Raw genomic sequence first — 20,494 nt, 5'->3', positions numbered from 1 at the left:
AAAATCATCTCATCTGTTGGAAATTTGCCTTCCTGAAGTTTAGTGTCCTTGTAACCCCTCTACTACACATCTTACTAAAGGATACATGAAAACTTATTAATTTGTGATCACTATTACCCAAGTGACCCTCAACCCTTACATTTGATATGCGGTCTGACCTGTTGGTTAATATTAGGTCTAGCAGTGCCCCCCCCTCTTGTTGGGTCCTGAACCAGTTGTGAAAGGTAATTGTCTCTCATAGTTGTCAAAAACCCATTACCTTTGCTGGAACTGCAGGTTTTGGTTCCCCAATGTATTTCAGGGTAGTTGAAGTCCCCCATAATAATGACTTCTCCTTGAATCGCTGCATCATCTATTTGCTTTATGAGGATATTCTCTGTTGCTTCCATTATTTTTTGAGACTTATAGCAAACCCCTATCAGTAATTTATTATTTTTCCCCCCTCCCCTTATCTCTACCCACAGGGACTCTACATTTTCATTAGATTCATATATATTATCACGAAGGATGGGTATTAAGGATGATTTTACATATAAACACACGCCTCCCCCTCGCTTATTTGTACGGTCATTTCTGAACAGACTATAGCCCTGTAAATTAACCGCCCAGTAATGGCTCTCGTCCAGCCATGTCTCAGATATCCCCACCATGTCATAGATATGTGGTTACGGCTTTTCATAGAATCATAGAATCGTAGAGTTGGAAGGGACATCCTGGGCCATCTGGTCCAACCCCCTGCTCAAAGCAGGATTCGCTAAATCATCCCAGTCAGATGTCTGTCCAGCCTCTGTTTGAAGGCTTCCATTGAAGGAGAACTCACCACTTCTCGTGGCAGTCTGTTCCACTCATTGATCACTCTAACTGTCAAAAAGTTTTTTCTAATATCTAATCTGTGTCTCCTCCCATTCAGTTTCATCCCATTGCTTCTAGTCTTTCCTTGTGCAAATGAGAATAAAGTTGATCCTTCTACAATGTGACAGCCCTTTAGATATTTGTAGACAGCTATTAAGTCTCCTCTCAGTCTTCTCTTTTGCAAACTAAACATTCCCAAATCCTGCAACCTTTCCTCATAAGACAGGGTTTGCAGACCGGTCACCATTCTGGTCGCTCTTTTCTGAACTTGCTCCAGTTTGTTGATGTCTTTTTTAAAATGTGGTGCCCAAAACTGGACACAATATTCCAGATGAGGTCTGACCAAAGAGGAGTAGAGGGAAATAATGACTTCACGTGATCTAGACTGTATGCTTCTGTTAATACATCCTAGAATTGCATTTGCCTTTTTTGCTGCTGCATCACACTGTTGACTCATATTCAGTCTGTGATCTATTAGTATACCCAAGTCTTTTTCACATGTGCTGTCACTTAGCCCTATTCCTCCCATTCTATATATGCTTTTTTCATTTTTATTGCCCAGATGTAGTACTTTGCATTTCTCCCTGTTAAAAACCATTCTGTTAGTTGCTGCCCACTTCTCCAGTTTATTTAAATCTTTTTGAATCCTCTCTCTCTCTTCTCTAGTATTAGCTATCCCTCCTAGCTTTGTGTCATCCGCAAATTTAATCAGTTTACCCTCAATTCCTTCATCTAAATCGTTGATAAAGATGTTGAACAATACAGGGCCCAGGACAGAGCCCTGTGGTACCCCACTTGAGACATTCTTCCAACTGGATGTGCAGCCATTTACGACCACTCTTTGGGTCCGATCACTAAGCCAGTTATGAATCCACCTAACAGTTGCCTTGTCCATTCCATACTTAGTCATTTTTTCAATAAGGATTGTATGAGAGACTTTGTCAAATGCTTTGCTGAAGTCAAGATATACTATATCTACAGCATTTCCTTGATCCACCCAATCAGTGATACCGTCATAGAAGGAAATTAAGTTAGTCTGACATGACTTATTAGTTACAAACCCATGCTGACTCTGTTTGATCACTTCATTCTTATCCAGGTATTGACATACATGTTGTTTAATAATTTGTTCAAAGATCTTTCCTGGTATAGAAGTCAGACTCACCGGCCTATAGTTGCCTGGGTCCACCTTCTTCCCCTTTTTGAAGATAGGAACAACATTTGCTCTTCTCCAGTCTTCTGGCACTTCTCCTGTTCTCCAAGAATTTTCAAAGATTATGGAAAGGGGTTCAAAAATTTCTTCTGCTATCTCCTTCAGTACTCTGGGGTGTAATTCATCTGGACCTGGAGACTTGAATTCATTTAGGTTAGCTAAGTGTTTCCTCACTATCTTTCTGTTTATAGATATCCTGGATTCTTCTATTCCCTTAATAGGACAGTGAATAACAGTTGGTGTTACATTTCCTTTCTGAGAGAAAACAGATGCAAAATAGGAATTTAAAAGTTCAGCCTTCTCAACATCCTGTCTTACCATTTCATCATTTTCATCCTGTAAAAATCCTATAGCATCTTTGACTTTTCTTTTACTTTTGACATATCCCCAAAATCCTTTATTATTGCTTTTGACATCTCTTGCAAGCCTCAATTCATTTTCAGCTTTAGATAATCTGATTTGTGCCCTGCAGGTTCTGCAGACAGCATTATATTCTTCTTTAGATATGCCTCCCTCTTTCCATTTTATAAACATTTTTTTCTTCCTTTTTAGCATGTGCTTAAGTTCTGTGTTCACCCATCCTGGTTTCCTTAAATGCTTCCTATTCTTTCTTCTTTTCGGAATTGTTAACAACTGTGCTTTGAGAATTTCATTTTTCAAGATTTCCCATCCTTCCTGGACATTTTTGTCTTTAAGGATATCCAGCCATTGGATCCCTCCAATTATCTTTCTGAATCCCTTAAAATCTGCCTTTCTGAAATCTAACCTTGACGTCTGAGTCTTCACAGGTCTTCCGCCTCTAGTTATCCAAAATTCTAAAATAGCATGGTCGCTACCTCCTAGGGTTCCAGGCACTTTTACCTCCTCAACCATTTCCTCCCTGTTTATAAGGATTAGATCCAAGGTAGCAGTTCCCCTTGTTTTCTCCCCTACCTTTTGGAAGATAAAGTTGTCAGCTAGAGAGGATAAGAATTTCCTTGACCTGTTAGTTTTGCCTGAGAGAGATTCCCAACAAATGTCTGGATAGTTGAAATCTCCCATGAAATCTCTCCAATCCAAGTTACTGTAGAGAGGTTGTTCTCTAGCCTTAAAATTATTAGGTCAGATTTGAGGTCATCTATGAAGGAGGATCTGATGGAGGCAATTCTATTTCTTAGAACAAATTCATAGACTGCACAAATGTTATTTAGTATGTTTTTGTTGAAAACTGTTTTTTGCCACTTACATAGTTTATTACATAGTTATATATATATCAATATTACATAGTGTATTACATATTTACAATTTATTACAGTTTTGTGTTCTAAAGTTGTATTCCAATAAATATATATTATGTTCTAGCTAAATATCTTGATTATTGTCTCATAAAAATGATTAAATGTAAGATGTAACATTGTACTACAATACATTTTTCACTTAAATATAAGCAATATATGGTGGAGTCGGAGTCGCAGGTTTAGCTTACAGACTCCACAGCCCTGCGTATAACCAGCACCGCTACCCTGTCCTGCTGTGCCTATTACCCATAGGCCGGTGCCCACAACCAGGAGTGTAGCTGGATTCCGCCATAAGGTCGGCTGCCCACTCTCTGGGCACACGTATAACCAGCACCAATAGCCCGTCCTGCTGTGCCTATTACCCATAGCCCTGTGCCCACAACCAGGAGTGTAGCTTGATCTGCTACCTTCTCTCTGGGCACACGTATAACCAGCCCCACTACTCAATCCTGCTGTACCTATTACCCCTGGACTGGTGCCCAAAACCAAGAGTGTAGCTGGGTTTTGCCATATGGTTGGCTGGCCACCAGCCCGCCTGCCTGTAGTGCTGTGCCTGTTACCCATAGACTTGTGCCCATCACCAGGAGTGTAGCTGGGGCAGCCGTCTCACAGGGCAAGTATTGAACCCCTAACCCACTTATAGTGCACTATTTAGAAACTGTTAGTGCCCCCTCCAAAAGTAATAATGCTGCCTTTGTGCCACTCCACTAGAACATTATATTTCACACTCGCCTAATCTGATGGAGCCAACATTCTTCTCTGCAGAGAGGGCTGCCTGGTATTTCATACACCACAGGGTCATATACTGAACAACCATCTGTATGTAAGAGGCTATCCAGGACTAGTTAATATTTTTACTACGGGCCTAAGAACTTACAGGCCCATAGTTCAGCTGCTAAGTCCCTGCCTGTTGTGCCTGGTGCGGATCTTTGCTGGCATTGAGCTGTCACTGACCGCTCCTGCTGGTGATTCAGCTGCTTCGCTTCCAGGCGCTCTGTCAACAGAGAGTGACTGTTGATGTCATGTTGATTGACAGCTGGATCACTGTTGCATAACTGCGGGGAGGCAGCTGTCAATCAGCATGACATCGCAGTCACGCCCTGTTGACAGAGCGGCTCAGAAGAAGAGCTGCATTGTTGACATGGAGAAGCTGAATCACCAGTGGCCACCTGCCTGTTAGTTTTTAGGTCCATAGTAAAAATAAAAATTAGTCCTGTGTGGATTACGTGAGTTTTTGGTGCTTTTCCACTGCAAAAAATGCAATCTAAACACACAAGCGATTTTTATCTGCTGACTTTTTTCATCTCATTAAAGCCCATGGAGAAAATATACAAATAAAATGCAACGTGGTTCAGTTTCTGTAGCATAAAAAAGCACGGTGGGCATGAGATTTCTATAAATCTCATCCACTTTTCCGGAACTGTAAGATGCTGCATTATTTATTTATTTTGCGCATTGAAAATACGCAGCGTCAAAAACTCATCTTGGGAACTGAGCCTTAGGGCTCATTCAGATGTCAGTGTCATCAGTGTTTTTGATCGCGGTGTCCGTTTTTACTACTACCTTTAGGTCACGTTCCCACGGCTGTCCAAAAATTTTTCCGTTTCATCCATGAAACTCTCACATCTTTTGCATTTGTTATCAATGTGCATTCCTTTTTTTTCTTTACAACAGCAACTATTAATGATTTAGAGTTTGTTACAGAATTGTTATGTATTTGAAAAATCTTGTCCTCTACGTACGGCATCTGTCTGGTTTTTTTTGCGCAACCATAGACTTGAATGGGTGAGTATGATTCATTTTGTAGAAGATACCGATGCCTGCTGCGATTTTCCACCCCCACCCCCTTCACATGCAGATTCGGTCAGTGAAAAAAGTCTTCAATGTCCCATTGAATGTCATTGGTTCAACTGTTGTCTGTTTTTTTATGTTCTGCACTTGGACCGAAAATACAGTCATGTGAACGGGCCCTTAGGACTCATGCAGACTTCAGTGGATCTCAATCCAATTGCGGGCCGCAATGCGCAGACTGGTCACAGGTGTTCCGGTCCCAGCGTGACATCCTCATAGAAATGTATATAGCTGTCATCCTCCGGTTGGGTGATAAAAGTAAAGTGAGTGAGGCCGGACATGTCTAGTCAGAATGTGGCCTGAAGTATGGTGTGAAATTATATACCGTATATACTCGAGTATAAGCCGACCCTAGTATAAGCCGAGGCCCCTAAGGCTATGTGCACACGGTGCGGATTCTGCTGCGGATGCGCAGCGGATTTGGCCCTGCGGATCCGCAGCAGAACTGCAGGTGATGTACAGTACCATTCTAACCTATGGAAAATTGAAACCGCTGTGCAGACGGTGCGGATTTATCCACGCGGTTTTAAATCCACAGAAAGAATTGACATGTCATTTTCTGCAGATTCCGCTGCGGTTTGCCATCTCCTCCCTTGTGGAGCTGATAAAACGCAGGGTAATCCGCAGATAAACCGCAGGTCTTTTGACCTGCGGATTGTGCAAAATCCGCGCGGAAAAATTCGCAGGTGAATCCGCAACGTGTGCACATAGCCTAATTTTACCACAAAAAACTGGGAAAACTTATTGACTCGAGTATAAGCAGAGTGTGGGAAATGCAGCAGCTACTGGTAAATTTAAAAAATAGATACCAATAAAAGTATAATTAAAATAGACATCAGTAGGTTAAATGTTTTTGAATATCCATATTGAATCAGGAGCCCCATATAATGCTCCATACAGTTCATGATGCTCCATAAAAGTTGATGATGGGCCCCATAAGATGCGCAATACAAAATATGTCCCATATAATGCTGCACAAGGGATAATGTTTGTCCCATAAGATGCTCCACAGAAAATTATGCCCCATATAATGCTGCACAAAGGTTAATTGTGGCCCCATATAATGCTGCACAAAGGATAATGTTGGCCCCATAAGATGCCCCATATAATGATGCACAAAGGTTAATAGTGGCCCCATAATGTGCTCCATAATACAATATGCCCCATATGCTGCTGCTGCGATTAGAAAAAAAACATACTCGCCTCTCGGTTTTTTTTCTTTAATCGCAGGGACCATGACTCATGTATAAGCCAAGGGGAGGGGGGGTTGGGTGGGGTGTGTTTTTTCAGCCAAAAAAGGGGGCTGAAAATCTCGGCTTATACACAAGTATATACGGTACTTGACACAATACTGCTCACTGCAGTTATATATAGCGACTGCAGACTTTATGCAAAAGCCTGGACAGCCGCTTTAATCTGACAGGTCTTTGTGCTTTTGTGCACTTGGTCAAAGGGAAAAAATCGGACATGTGAGCTATCCCCTAGAACAGGGGCGGGCAATTAATTTTCCCAAGGGGCCGCATGAGACCATGACTGTTGTGGAGGGCTGAACCAATAGCTTGAAATTAATTCTACTCACAATTAATATTAATAAATTAATATTATCACTTAATATTGAGCAGAATTAAGTATGCCGACACCCCCCTATATATCTTTAAACCCCCCCACAGCCCCTTATATACAGCATGAGCCCCCCACACAGCCTCCCCATGTACGGCATGAGCCCCAGTTTCCCCATGAGCCATATTAAAGCATTTTTTTTTTTTTTTTTCTTAGAGACTTAGATAGTCTAGTAAATTATTAGATTTACTTCTTAGCTGTTCTCTCCAAAGTTTAGTCTTTTTTTTTTTTTAAACGGTGCATGCCTTTCTCTAAGGCCAGGGTCACACTTGTGTGTCTAATGAGAGAAACTCGTGCATCAATACTCGGGACCGGAGCGTGCGGCTGCATGTATTTCTATGCAGCCGCACACTCCGTTCCCGAGGGCCGATTATTGATGCGAGAGACTCGTGCGAGTTTCTCGCCATACACACGCAAGTGTGACCCCGGCCTAAAGGGAAACCTCTGTTGGCAAGAAAAAAAAAAAGTATTTAACTGTAGCCATACTGGTAATCTGCAGGTAAGAACTGCTTAGTGCTGCAGTCGTAATTGGAAGTGCAGCTGCAGGGAGAAAATGACGTTATGTTCTCCCTGCAGCTGCTCACTTCGAGTTATTGGAGTTGTGAAGTTAGCCCTCTCTTTACAGACATCCTGCTCAGCACACAGGCTACACATGTTGGTCAAGAAGACAGGGTCCGTGATTGCAGTGCGTTGACTGTTCACAACTCCTGCACTGTCCAGATGAAGCGAGCAACTGCAGGGAGTAAATAAGTTGTTTTGTTTTTTTTTTTTTTTGTTTGTGGGGGAGCAGACCTTTTTATTTATACCATTTTTGTACATATTATGTTTTGAATGCTTTTTATTACAGTATTTGTGCGAGGTGCGTTGACAAAAATGGCAATTCTTGCATTTCAGCTTTTTCCTTTACATACAGGCATTTACCTTTTGTGTTTTATTTTCATAGATTGGACTTTTACGGACACCAATCCCGAATTATTTGATTTAATGTATATGCGATTTTGACAAGAGGCTGTTTCAACAGCACTGCAGTGTATACAGTGGGGAAAATAAGTACCATATTTGATACTCTGCCTATTTTGCAGGTTTTCCCGCCTACAAAGAATGGAGAGGTCTGTAATTTTTATCGTAGGTACACTTCATCTGTGAGACAAAATCTAAAAAAAATCCAGAAAATCACATTGTATGATTTTTTGCATTATTAATTTGCATTTTATTGCATAAAATAAAATTTGCTACGATAGAAAAACATAGCTTAATATTTGGTACAGAAACCTTTATTTGCAGTCACAGAGGTCAGACGGTTCCTGTAGTTCTTGACCAGGTTTCCACACACTGGAGCAAGGATTTTGGCCCACTCCTCCATACAAATCTTCTCCAGATCTTTCAAGTTTTGGGGCTGTTGCTGGGCAACATTGAGTTTCCCTCCAAAGATTTTCTATTGGGTTCAGGTCTGGAGATTGGTTAGACCACTCCAGTACCTTAAAATGCTCCTTATGGAGCCACTCTTTAGTTACCCTGGCTGTGTGTTTCTGGTCATTGTCAGGCTTGAATACCCAGCCACGACTCCTCTTCATTGCTCTTACTGAGGGAAGGAGGTTGTTGGCCAAAATGTTGTGATGCATCTGACCTCATCCATTCTCCCTTCAGTATGGTGCAGTAGTTCTGTCCCCTTTGCAGAAAAGCGTCCCCCAAAGTATGTTTCCCTCACCTAGCTTTACAGATGGGACGGTGTTCTTGGGGTTGTACTCGTCCTTCTTCCTCCAAACTTGGCGAGTTTATACCAAAACTGAGTTCATATCAAAAAGTTCTATTTTAGTCTCAACTGACCACATGACCTTCTCCCATGCATTCTCGGGATCATCCAGATGGTCATTGGCAAGCTTCAAAAGGGCCTGGACATGTGCTGGTGTGAGCAGGGAAACCTGGCGTGCCCTACAGGATTTTAATCCATGACTACGTAGTGTGTTATAGTAATTTTGAGACTGTAGTTCCAGCTCTCTTCAGGTCATTGACCAGGTTCTCCCTTGTAGTTTTGGGCTGATTACTGACTGCTCTCAGAATCATCCTTGCCCCACGAGTCGAGATTTTGCATTTAGCCTCAGACCGATGAAGATTGACAGTTGTTTTGTGTTTCTTCCGTTTTCTAATAATTGTGAAAACATTTACTGCCTTGCCGCCAATCTACTTGCCAATTGTCCTGTAGCCCATTCGATCCTTGTGCAGGTCTACAAATTTTGTCCCTAGTGTCTTTAGACTACTCTCTGGCCTTGGCCATGGTGGAGAGGTTGAAGTGATTGAGTGTGTGGACAGGTGTGTTTTATACAGGTAACAAGCTCAAACAGGTGCACTTAATACTGGTAATAAGTGCAGAGTAATGGGGCTTCTTAAGAAAAAAAAAATTCAGTGAGAGCCAGATTTCGTGCTGGTTGATAGGTGGACAAATACTTATTTCATGCAATAAAATGCAAATTGATTACCATATGTAAAAATAATACAATGTGATTTTCTGAGTTTTGTATTCTGTCTCTCACAGTTGGATTGTACTACAATAAAAATTACAGACCTCTCCATTGTTTTTAGGTGGGAAACCTTGCAAAATCGACAGTGTATCAAATACTTATTTTCCCCACTGTAGAAGACATGACTATTTACCATGAAGCCCACCCTGTGGCTGGGCGTCATGGGACTACACAGATGGCAGTAACAGAGGCCTTCAGCTGCCATGGGGACCCATTGGCACCACATGATCGCGGCAATGGCTGTCACGTTATGATGCCACTTGATTACCACTGTCAGATTGACCGAAGCATTTAAGAGCTTACACGGCAGCGACTGAAGACAGTTTTGATTGCTGGTGTTAGAGGCAGGTGCCAGTTGTATAACATTGCCGGCAGTAGGTGAACCTATTTCGTTCATCCGCAACTGATATGTAACATACACGTGAGGCACATGATGGGAAGGGTCACGTCGGTGCCAAGTCTGCTGTAATCACAGGACTTTGTCTGTAAAGTACAAGTCCTAGTTAACAATGTAACACTCTATATTTGAGTATGATAGTCTGCTTATTTTAGTTGCATCCCTCTTATTCTCTAGCAAACTGTGTCTGTCTCAGCAGGGAGGAAGTAAAGTGAAGTGAATTGATTCCAGTATGCAGCTTAGAAGTAAATGACAGAGCAGTCATATCTAAATTCTACATTTGCATTGTATGAGGTTTTTAAGTCGCTCACTGGAAGTATGCTTGCGATTCTGGTAGTGCCAAATATGTATTTTTAAAGTGAAATTTGAACAATAGTGTTTATGAAAAAATAAACTTTTTTCATGTCTATTGGTGGGGGATTACTTTTTGTTAAGTTGATGGCTTCTGCAGTGGTTTACAAGATCCCGTTTGACTTCTAATGGTGCTAACACATAATGCAGGCTGTGCTTTCATGTATGTATTCTGAATGTTCACAATCATGTCATTCTGCTTACAGGGTTAACGACTATCGGATTTCAATGAGTCTTTGGTGGACCTGGTTTTCTTATTTTTGTGGCTGACGTTTTGCACACGGGGCAGCCATGGAGGAAGATGTGAAGATAGAAAGTGCCAAAAGCGAGGGCGCTTCGGGTCCAAAATTAGACCGGAACATTTCAGTAAGCGAATTTTCCTGCAATTGTTGCTACGATATCTTGGTGAACCCCACCACTTTGAACTGTGGCCACAGCTTCTGCCGGCATTGCCTTGCCCTGTGGTGGGTGTCTTCAAAGAAGACGGAGTGTCCTGAATGCCGTGACAAGTGGGAAGGCTTTCCCAAAGTGAACATACTTCTTAGGTAAATGGAGCCGACGGTTAAATGTAATCGTAATATAATTAAAAAAAAAAAAAAAATTATTTCACTGTAAATTTATTTGAGTCACTTGGATCATCATCAGACTGTGGTGATAATCCCCACCACTTTTGCATCCATGAGCTGTTAGTAATGGCACATAAGATTGTGCCAGCCAAATAAATACCCAATTCCTTGATTGCCTTCGGCTCTTAAATATACATAAGTAGGAGCCAAGTTAAAGATTATAATTGCATTTTAAAAGAAACAAAAACTTACTTTTTTTCTATTCATTTTGTCCAGCATGGGAAGTTCTAAACTTTGCTAATCACTTTATTAATGGATCCACAATGTATGCTTGTGGAGCACGGATGATTGCAGTGAAAGGATCAGCATATGTGTTGTTCTAAGTGCTGACTCACTGCCAGCACCAGTACTCTAAATATGTACAGTGGGGAAAAAAAGTATTTAGTCAGTCAGCAATAGTGCAAGTTCCACCACTTAAAAAGATGAGAGGCGTCTGTAATTTACATCATAGGTAGACCTCAACTATGGGAGACAAACTGAGAAAAAAAAATCCAGAAAATCACATTGTCTGTTTTTTTTTCATTTTATTTGCATATTATGGTGGAAAATAAGTATTTGGTCAGAAACAAAATTTCTTCTCAATACTTTGTGATATATCCTTTGTTGGCAATGACAGAGGTCAAACGTTTTCTGTAAGTCTTCACAAGGTTGCCACACACTGTTGTTGGTATGTTGGCCCATTCCTCCATGCAGATCTCCTCTAGAGCAGTGATGTTTTTGGCTTTTCGCTTGGCAACACGGACTTTCAACTCCCTCCAAAGGTTTTCTATAGGGTTGGGATCTGGAGACTGGCTAGGCCACTCCAGGACCTTGAAATGCTTCTTACGAAGCCACTCCTTCGTTGCCCTGGCAGTGTGCTTTGGATCATTGTCATGTTGAAAGACCCAGCCACGTTTCATCTTCAATGCCCTTGCTGATGGAAGGAGGTTTGCACTCAAAATCTCACGATACATGGCCCCATTCATTCTTTCATGTACCCGGATCAGTCGTCCTGGCCCCTTTGCAGAGAAACAGCCCCAAAGCATGATGTTTCCACCACCATGCTTTACAGTAGGTATGGTGTTTGATGGATGCAACTCAGTATTCTTTTTGATATAGTGAAACACGTCAAGTTGTGTTTCTACCAAACAGTTCCAGTTTGGTTTCATCAGACCATAGGACATTCTCCCAAAACTGCTCTGGATCATCCAAATGCTCTCTAGCAAACTTCAGACGGGCCCGGACATGTACAGGCTTAAGCAGTGGGACACGTCTGGCACTGCAGGATCTGAGTCCATGGTGGCGTAGTGTGTTACTTATGGTAGGCCTTGTTACATTGGTCCCAGCTCTCTGCAGTTCATTCACTAGGTCCCCCCGCGTGGTTCTGGGATTTTTGCTCACCGTTCTTGTGATCATTCTGACCCCACGGGGTGGGATTTTGCGTGGAGCACCAGATCGAGGGAGTTTATCAGTGGTCTTGTATGTCTTCCATTTTCTAATTATTGCTCCCACAGTTGATTTCTTCACTCCAAGCTGGTTGGTTATTGCAGATTCAGTCTTCCCAGCCTGGTGCAGGGCTACAATTTTGTTTCTGGTGTCCTTTGACAGCTCTTTGGTCTTCACCATAGTGGAGTTTGGAGTCAGACTGTTTGAGGGTGTGCACAGGTGTTTTTTTTATACTGATAACAAGTTTAAACAGGTGCCATTACTACAGGTAATGAGTGGAGGAAAGAGGAGACTCTTAAAGAAGAAGTTACAGGTCTGTGAGAGCCAGAAATCTTGATTGCTTGTTTCTGACCAAATACTTATTTTCCACCATAATATGCAAATAAAATGAAAAAAAAAAACAGACAATGTGATTTTCTGGATTTTTTTTTCTCAGTTTGTCTCCCATAGTTGAGGTCTACCTATGATGTAAATTACAGACGCCTCTCATCTTTTTAAGTGGTGGAACTTGCACTATTGCTGACTGACTAAATACTTTTTTGCCCCACTGTATATTCCTCAATAAAAGAGGTTTGCATAGTCATGCTGCACATTATTTTTTTTTAAAGAAAATTTGCTACTCTTGTAGATATGGCCATAACATTTCCAGTAAATAGTCCAGGTTCTGCTTCATTCCACAACTGTTGACCACGCTGTGCGGCTGCCGGGCCAGTCTGTCCACCTACTCCATGGAGATCTGATCTATTTTATTATACACATACAGACACGGCATATTGTTGTGAGTTCATTCTCCCCTTCACCTTTGATGTCTGATGAATGCTGGTGAAGAGAGGTAGTGAGGTTGATTGGGATGGGAAGAACCTGTCATCTGAACAGGCGGAGTGTGATTGGACATCTGGAATTTCTGAGTGGATATAAGGCAGCCGACGCCCTGCAGGGCTGCTGGTGATCCTTTCTACTCTGAGCTCTTGCATCCAGCTTAGTTCCTGTCTACTAAGAGCTAAGTTTTTGCCCTGCTATTATTCCATGAGATTTTGTCTGATTTCCTTAGTGTTTGTATTCAGCCAGTCCTGGTTGGGACTGGCTGAATTCCATTTTTGTCTCTGATCAGTTGATCTTTGCTCTGTTTTCAGAATATACCTGAGTGCTGATATAGTGATTTTGAAGTCTAGCGACTTCGGGGCCTTTTTCCCTATCAGACGGTTGGGACATTTTTGTAGGGTTTTTTGCGGATTGCAGCCAGCATCTTTTCTGTCCTGTCCTATCTAGTTAGTTGGGCCCCATCATTTGCTCAGCCTGTCTTTCTGTCTGTGTTTGTGTTTTCATCTGTTTTTCACCGACAATACATGTTGGGGGCTGTCTATTGCTTTGGGGCAGTTTAGATTTCCCCTTTCCTTCTTTAGTCTTATGTAGTTCTCCGGCTGTGACGAGGGGTCTAGGGCACCGTAGGAACCCCCCACGGCTACTGTTGTGGTGTATAGGATCAGGGGTCTGCAATCCGATAGCTACCAACCTCTCCGGTTTTCTGGACTTAGCTTGTATTTTTGTTTTCTCCGATGACTCATTCATAACAGCATATACACCCTGTTCCCCACAATGACATCTATGAAGTCATCCGGGCTGCAGTCCTCCCGAAACAGCACCTCGGCATTGAACATTTTTTATTCGTGCAGAATGAGCTGTACCAGCTTCTTGGAGCATTGGGTCAGGGGGAGAATCAAGTTGAATGAGATGCCACCTCCTTTCTTGGGCTTAAAGTATATATTGGGCTTTGCCTTCTTTAGCCGTATACCGACAGACTCCAGCTCTTTCTCCAATAAGGATCTCTGGACTTCACCATTCGTGGCATCCAGCATCATAATGACCATGTCCGATGTCCGAGCGAAAGCAATGACCTAGCGATCTCTGCCCTTTCCTTGTGCTGCACCTTCGATAATTCCCGACAGCTCCAACAGCTGGATGTTCGCTCCTTTATACTCTATCACTCCCGGGATGCAGGTAGGAGGCGGCCTCACTAGCAGTGGAGGTCATCAGACTCAAAAATGTGGACTTACCCACAGAGGGGAACCCGATCAGTGCCACTCGGGCATCTCCGGATTTCATCACATCGAAGCCCTTCGCCTTCAGCAATCCCAAGTGATACTCAGTGGCCTTGTTCTTCTGGGTCCTGGCAATCTCCTTCTCGATCTCGGTGATTTTCTCAAAGATCCCCATGTCTGCGGCCTCCTGACTGCGCCAGCACAGATGTCTGTGCTGACAGCAGTCAGGAGGCTGCAGTCATGGGGATCCTGGAGTAAATCTCCGCGATTGAGAAGGAAGATTGCCGGGACCCAGAAGAACAAGGCCACTGAGTATCACTTGGGATTGCTGAAGGCGAAGCTCGCCAAGTACAGAGCCCAGCTCCTAGAGCCGTCTAAATCTGCTGCTGCCAAAGGAGAGGGCTTCGATGTGATGAAATATGGAGATGCCCGTATGGCACTGATCGGGTTCCCCTCTGTGGGTAAGTCCACATTTTTGAGTCTGATGACCTCCACCACTAGTGAGGCTGCCTCCTTTGAGTTCACAACGCTGACCTGCATCCCAGGAGTAATAGAGTATAAAGGAGCAAACATTCAGCTGTTGGAGCTGCCGGCAATTATCGAAGGTGCAGCACAAGGAAAGGGCAGAGGTCACCAGGTCATTGCTGGTGCTTGGACATCGGACATGGTCATTATGATGCTGGATGCCACGAAAGGTGAAGTCCAGAGATCCGAGATCCTTATTGGAGAGAGAACTGGAATCTGTCTGTATACGGCTGAAGAAGGCAAAGCCCAATACATACTTTAATCCCAAGAAAGGAGGTGGCATCTCATTCTACTTGACTCTCCCCCTGACCCAGTCTTCCAAGAAGCTGGTACAGCTCATTCTGCACGAATACAAACTGTTCAACGCCGAGGTGCTGTTTCGGGAGGACTTCAGCCCAGATGACTTCATAGATGTCATTGTGGGGAACAGGGTGTATATGCAGTGTCTGTATGTGTATAATAAAATAGATCAGATCTCCATGGAGTAGGTGGACAGACTGGCCCGGCAACCGCACAGCGTGGTCATCAGTTGTAGAATGAAGCTGAACCTGGACTACTGGAAATGTTATGGGAATATTTGGCACTTACCTGTATCTTGTAGATATGGCCAGAGTGTTGCAGCATTTTTTTTTTCTCAATAGGCTCTATTAATGATATGGTTCATTTTTGCTAGATAGTGAACTGCTTGATTATAACTGAATCCTGCAGGTTTATTTAGTCTCGCATACAAACTTGTGTTTTCATTGTTCTGGAGAATCCACGCTGTGAGGATTCACAAGTCCGCAGTCACATAAAGTGACTGCAGACTTGTAGTCTGAAGCCGGACAACACATTTAAGACTGAACATATATCTTAGATAAATCTATTATTGCAGAAATGTAGATTTTTCTCTGAAATTCTGCAACGTTTCACAAGAAAATCTAATTTACAGCATCAGCCAGGAACAAGGCGACTAACATGACAAGTTACAGAGATATGTCCCCGCCAGCTTCTCCTTGCCCATTTCAGCAGATTGAGAGTGGTCATCCTCTATAGCAATGGTCCCCAACCTTTCTGGCCTTGAGAGACACATTCAGCTTAGAGAGAGGGTCATGAGCCACATTAAGCACTGAGAGAGGGTCACGAGCCACATCAAGCTCCCACCCCCTTCAAAGTAGTGTCAACCAAAGCCCCCATTACAGGTATAATGATAACCACAGCTTTTCCACCGAAATTATTCCAAAGCAGTAAACTGAGATCCTGGGGTTCCCACAACATTCAGTATTCTCCCAACACACTGTCACATCCAGCTTTGAGCATCTTCTCTAACACGTAGTACCATCCTCCAGCATACTATACCTAAATCATCTCTAAACCCCTAAGACCAGTATATGAGCATGCAGATCTGCACTTCTGTGCAGGGCTACTCACAAAATTCACCATTCTGTGATGTGCTCTTCATACCTGTTTGCTAGACCTGGAGCTAATGCATCAAGCTGACAGTCGCGAGCCACAATTCATAGGACCGCGAGCCACATGTGAGTTCCCAATCTACAGGTAGGGGACCCCTGCTCTATAGCAAGGCCAAGCTGAGCAGGATGGGGAGCAGTGACTGGACATCCTCCGGCTGCCGATTAAGGCTGTGTGCCCACGTTGCGTTTTTGAAGCGTTTGTGCCGGATCAGACGCTTCAGAAACGCTTAAAAGAAGCTTCCCATTCAGTTTAATGCATTTGTGGCTTTTTGTGCCAATGCATGCGGTTTTTTTTTTCCGCTCAGAAAACGCTTAGCGGCTAAAAACGCAGCATGCTCATTATTTTCCGCATAGGTCCGCGTTTTTAGCTGTTTCCAATGTTCCCAGAAAACGCATCAAAAACGCGCGGAAATAAAACGCGCGTTTTCTGGGAAGGAGTCCGGTTTTCTGAGCGTTTTAAAACACTAACGTGGGCACATAGCCTTAGAGTAGGATTTATTCTGAATTGCAATAGAGTTTTGTTTTAGACTTTGTTTTTAAATATAATTAGATTATAAAATGAGTACTGTTACATAGCATCTATCTTGTTGTAACAACCTTTTCACTGAAATTTTATTTTTCAGGGATGTCATTGAAAAATTATTTCCTGATACGATAAAAGAAAAATACGAGGACCTTGAGCAGAGTACTGAAATTGCCAGGGCCCTACAGGCCTTCAATAAGTATGGGAATGACCAGAATCAGTCGTCTTCCAGGGAAGGACAGGCTAACCAACAGAGAGGTGGAGGTGGCTTCTTCTCAGGGGTGCTGACTGCATTAACAGGAGTTGCAGTAAGTGACCCTCTAACGTAACCTTTTGTAGTATACCTTATTTCTAAGGCTAGTTTCCCACTTGCTTTTTTTTGCAGCGCGTTTTTCCCGCAAAAAAACGCATTGAAAAAACGCATACAAAAGCATACAACTGCTGCGTTTTTTTTCAAGCATTTTTATGAGCATGCATGAAAAAAACGCAGCGTTTTTATGCGTTTGTATGCGTTTTTAGTGCGTTTTTACCGCGTTTGCGTTTTTTTCCAACATTAGGTGGCCCCTCACACTAACCCAAACCATGACTTTACTAACCCTGACCCTAACCCTAACCCTGACCCTAACCCTTAACCAAATCATACTTGACCCTAACCCTGACCCTAACCCTAACCCTGACCCTAACCCTAACCCTAACCCTGACCCTAACCCTTAACAAAACCATACTTAACCCTAACCCTGACCCTAACCCTGACCATAACCCTAACCCTGACCATAACCCTAACCCTGACCCTAACCCTTAACCAAACCATACTTAACCCTAATCCTGACCCTAACCCTGACCCTAACCCTTAACAAAACCATACTTAACCCTAACCCTAACCCTGACCATAACCCTGACCCTGACCCTAACCCTTAACCAAACCATACTTAACCCTGACCCTGACCCTAACCCTGACCCTAACCCTTAACCAAACCATACTTAACCCTAATCCTGACCCTAACCCTGACCCTAACCCTTAACCAAAGCATACTTAACCCTAACCCTGACCCCAACCCTAACCCTGACCCTAAACCCCCTTAACTAACCCTAACTCTAACCCAAACCCCTAAATTCCATGGTTAAAAAAAAACGCATATGCAAAAAAACGCATACATGAGCATGCCAGTGCGCACATATGCGCATCCATAGGCTATAATGGCCATTTTTAGCGCAAAACGTGCGCATATGTGCGCATGCGCTTTTTTGCAGGGCCAAAAAATGCAACATGCTGCGTCTGGAAAATACAAACGCACACCCCAAAAAAACGCAGCGCATGAAAATCACATACATGCGCTTACAAGCGCGCAGGTATGCGCACCCATGTTAAATATAGGGGAAAAAACGCATGCGCACATATGCGTTTTTTTCCAGCGCTAAAAAACGCAAATGTGAAACCAGCCTAAGCTATGCACATGGAGATTCAAATCTTTTTTTACTTTTTTTTTTTTTTTTATAAATATATCTCCTGGAATGCAATGCATTTGATCAATCGCATTCGTACAAATTATGCAACCAATGTCAAGCCAACGTTAAATGGTAGATTAAACTCGTATCGTAAGGGCATGTGCACACAATGTCTTAAGTCAGGCTCATTGAAATGAACATGGTGCACAGCAATGTCAAATTGACATGCGTCTTTAACCGCTTCAGGGTTCAGCAACCTTGAAGTGGTTAAAATGACATACTTGTCGTTCAAGTGGTTTTCACTGGGAAGCCCCCTGCACTGTATACAGAGAGCATAGAGCGAAAGACGCCAGGTGGTGGAGTCGCAAGACCAACGGCATGGCCACCAGTGAAGCCACTTTAGGAAATCATCTAGCGTCTTCCTAAAGAAGCTCATCTGAGAAAATGAATCTAATACATGATGTGTGCACATACCGCAAGGATAGTTTCTCACGATAAGTCCAATTTTTTTATTTTTTTTTTTATTTTTTTTTTTTAATATGTTAAAGATTGGCGCAGCATTTCATCACCTATTAACACTGCTGTTCTGTTCATATTGACTATACACTTGTACTGTTTGGGTCAGTGAGACCTATTACAGTCTGTTAATTTTGACATTTGGCTGCTCTAAGCGTACTATTTGAATACGATTTGAATTATTTAATTGTACGTGAACATGGCTGGTCAAAAACAAGAGAAAATTAAAATCAAAACTTCAGTTTTCTAAAGAAAAAGCAAAGGGTTGTCCAGGTTTAGTAATTGCTATATTAGGCATTCTTACATTCTGCACAGAAATAACTCGCACGTGCTTTCCATATTACATATTCTAGGCGTAGTAAATATTTGTTTATGACTAGAACATTTAATTTCTCCTACGCCTCATTGGGGGACACAAAGACCGTGGGTGTTATGCTGCTAGCCACTAGGAGGACACTAAGTAAACCAGAAAAAAGTTAGCTCCTCCCCTGCAGTATACACCCTCTCGCTGGCTGAGATTCTCCAGTTCTTGCTTAGTGTCTGTAGGAGGCACTTGGGTCTGGTTTCAGACCCCACCGTTTTATTTTATTTTTGAATTTTCGGTAAACTTTTATTTTTTAATGGAGTGAAGGGGGCGACGGTTCCTTTCTACGGCCCACTCTCCCCCGAACCAACAGCAGGCAAGCACGTGGAGTAACCCTTTACGTACACTTTCCTGCGACGAATGGGGCACTTATGGTCGGTACTCCACGGATACGAGGGCAAGCGCAATAGGACGTAGCAGAACAGCGCTTTTTCGGATGCCCTGAATCAGCCCCAGAGCTCTCCGTCCCCCTACCACAGGGTGGATCGATTGAGCAATACCCCCCTGTAAAACCTCCTCCAGCTCTGCTACATCGCCTGGAGGATGAGACTGAAAGACCCTGGACAGCGACGACCTGACTGAGCACAGGAGTTGGAGGTATGGGGTCGGGTCCTTGTCCCCGGGAGAAGCGCTGACTTAGCGTCAGCGGTGGTACACTGGCGCCCGGTCGCGGCCCCCTCGCCCGGCGCTTACTTCGGGGAGGCCAGAAATTTAGCCCCCGGCTTTTTCGGCATGCTAGGCCGCAATTTAAATAGCGCCGCCCTCGATAGCGCCGCCCCCTCCCCGCCCCCGACACCTACAGTGGGTAGGCCATAAATTTAGTCCCAGGTTTTCCGGCCCACTAGGCCGCAATTTGCAATTTGAATAGCGCCGCCCGCGCTATCGTCACCGCCCCCTCCTCCGGTTCCGGCTCCTGTACATCTCTTCTCCTCCCCCTTCCCTTGTTTCCAAGGGTCATCAAGAGGATCAGAGCGGAGATAGTGCCAGTGATCCTGGTCGCGCCGAGCATGGTATGCAGAACTAATACAACTAGCCACCGACGGCTCCTGGCGACTTTCATATCATATGGATCTACTCTCGCAGGGCCCTATTTACCTCCAGAATTCCGGGATCCTGTCTTTGACGGCGTGGCCGTTGAATCCTGGTTTTTTAGCTCAGGCTGGTTTCCCTCCCGACGTGATTTCCACCATGATTAGTACCAGGAAGCCTGTGTCCATGCGCATCTATCACCGCACCTAGACAACTTTCCTTTTTTTGTGGTGCAAGGTTCATGGTCGATCACCTCCGGTATTTTCCTTTTCTGGCCATATTGGAATTCCTTCAATCCGGATTAATATCAGGCCTTGCGCTTAGCTCGCTCAGCGGCAAAATTTCGGCCTTGTCAGTGCCTTTCCAACACAAATTGCCTCCAAGCTTCAGCTCAAGACGTTCATTCAGGGAGTTTCCCATGTGGCGTCTCCTTATAGAACAGGGTTCCCCAACTCCAGTCCTCAAGGCCC

The 20,494-nt window shown here is 43.5% G+C and overlaps 1 protein-coding gene and 2 pseudogenes across 3 annotated transcripts in view; 2 read left to right on the top strand and 1 right to left on the bottom strand.

Annotated features, from left to right (window-relative positions):
• Positions 1-20,494, top strand: part of BFAR (bifunctional apoptosis regulator) — an 85,345-nt gene that overhangs the window by 12,807 nt on the left and 52,044 nt on the right. For all 3 annotated transcript variants that reach the window (XR_012219880.1, XM_073542877.1, XM_073542876.1), the window contains exons 2-3: positions 10,287-10,625; positions 16,770-16,977. Coding sequence is in view for 2 of the 3 variants with exons in the window: in XM_073542877.1 (XP_073398978.1) it covers positions 10,372-10,625; positions 16,770-16,977 (462 nt within the window). In the remaining variant the exon portion in view is untranslated. The remainder of the gene's footprint in view (positions 1-10,286; positions 10,626-16,769; positions 16,978-20,494) is intronic.
• LOC141047821 (developmentally-regulated GTP-binding protein 2 pseudogene) lies at positions 13,697-14,357 on the bottom strand (annotated as a pseudogene).
• Positions 14,411-16,263, top strand: LOC141047877 (developmentally-regulated GTP-binding protein 2 pseudogene; annotated as a pseudogene).

The sequence above is a fragment of the Dendrobates tinctorius genome, unplaced genomic scaffold (assembly GCF_039654945.1).
Source record: "Dendrobates tinctorius isolate UK_male_01 unplaced genomic scaffold, ASM3965494v1 ptg000129l, whole genome shotgun sequence".
NCBI lineage: Eukaryota > Metazoa > Chordata > Amphibia > Anura > Dendrobatidae > Dendrobates > Dendrobates tinctorius.
Note: the sequence above shows the minus strand (reverse complement) of the source record. Positions and strands in the feature narration are given on the sequence as shown.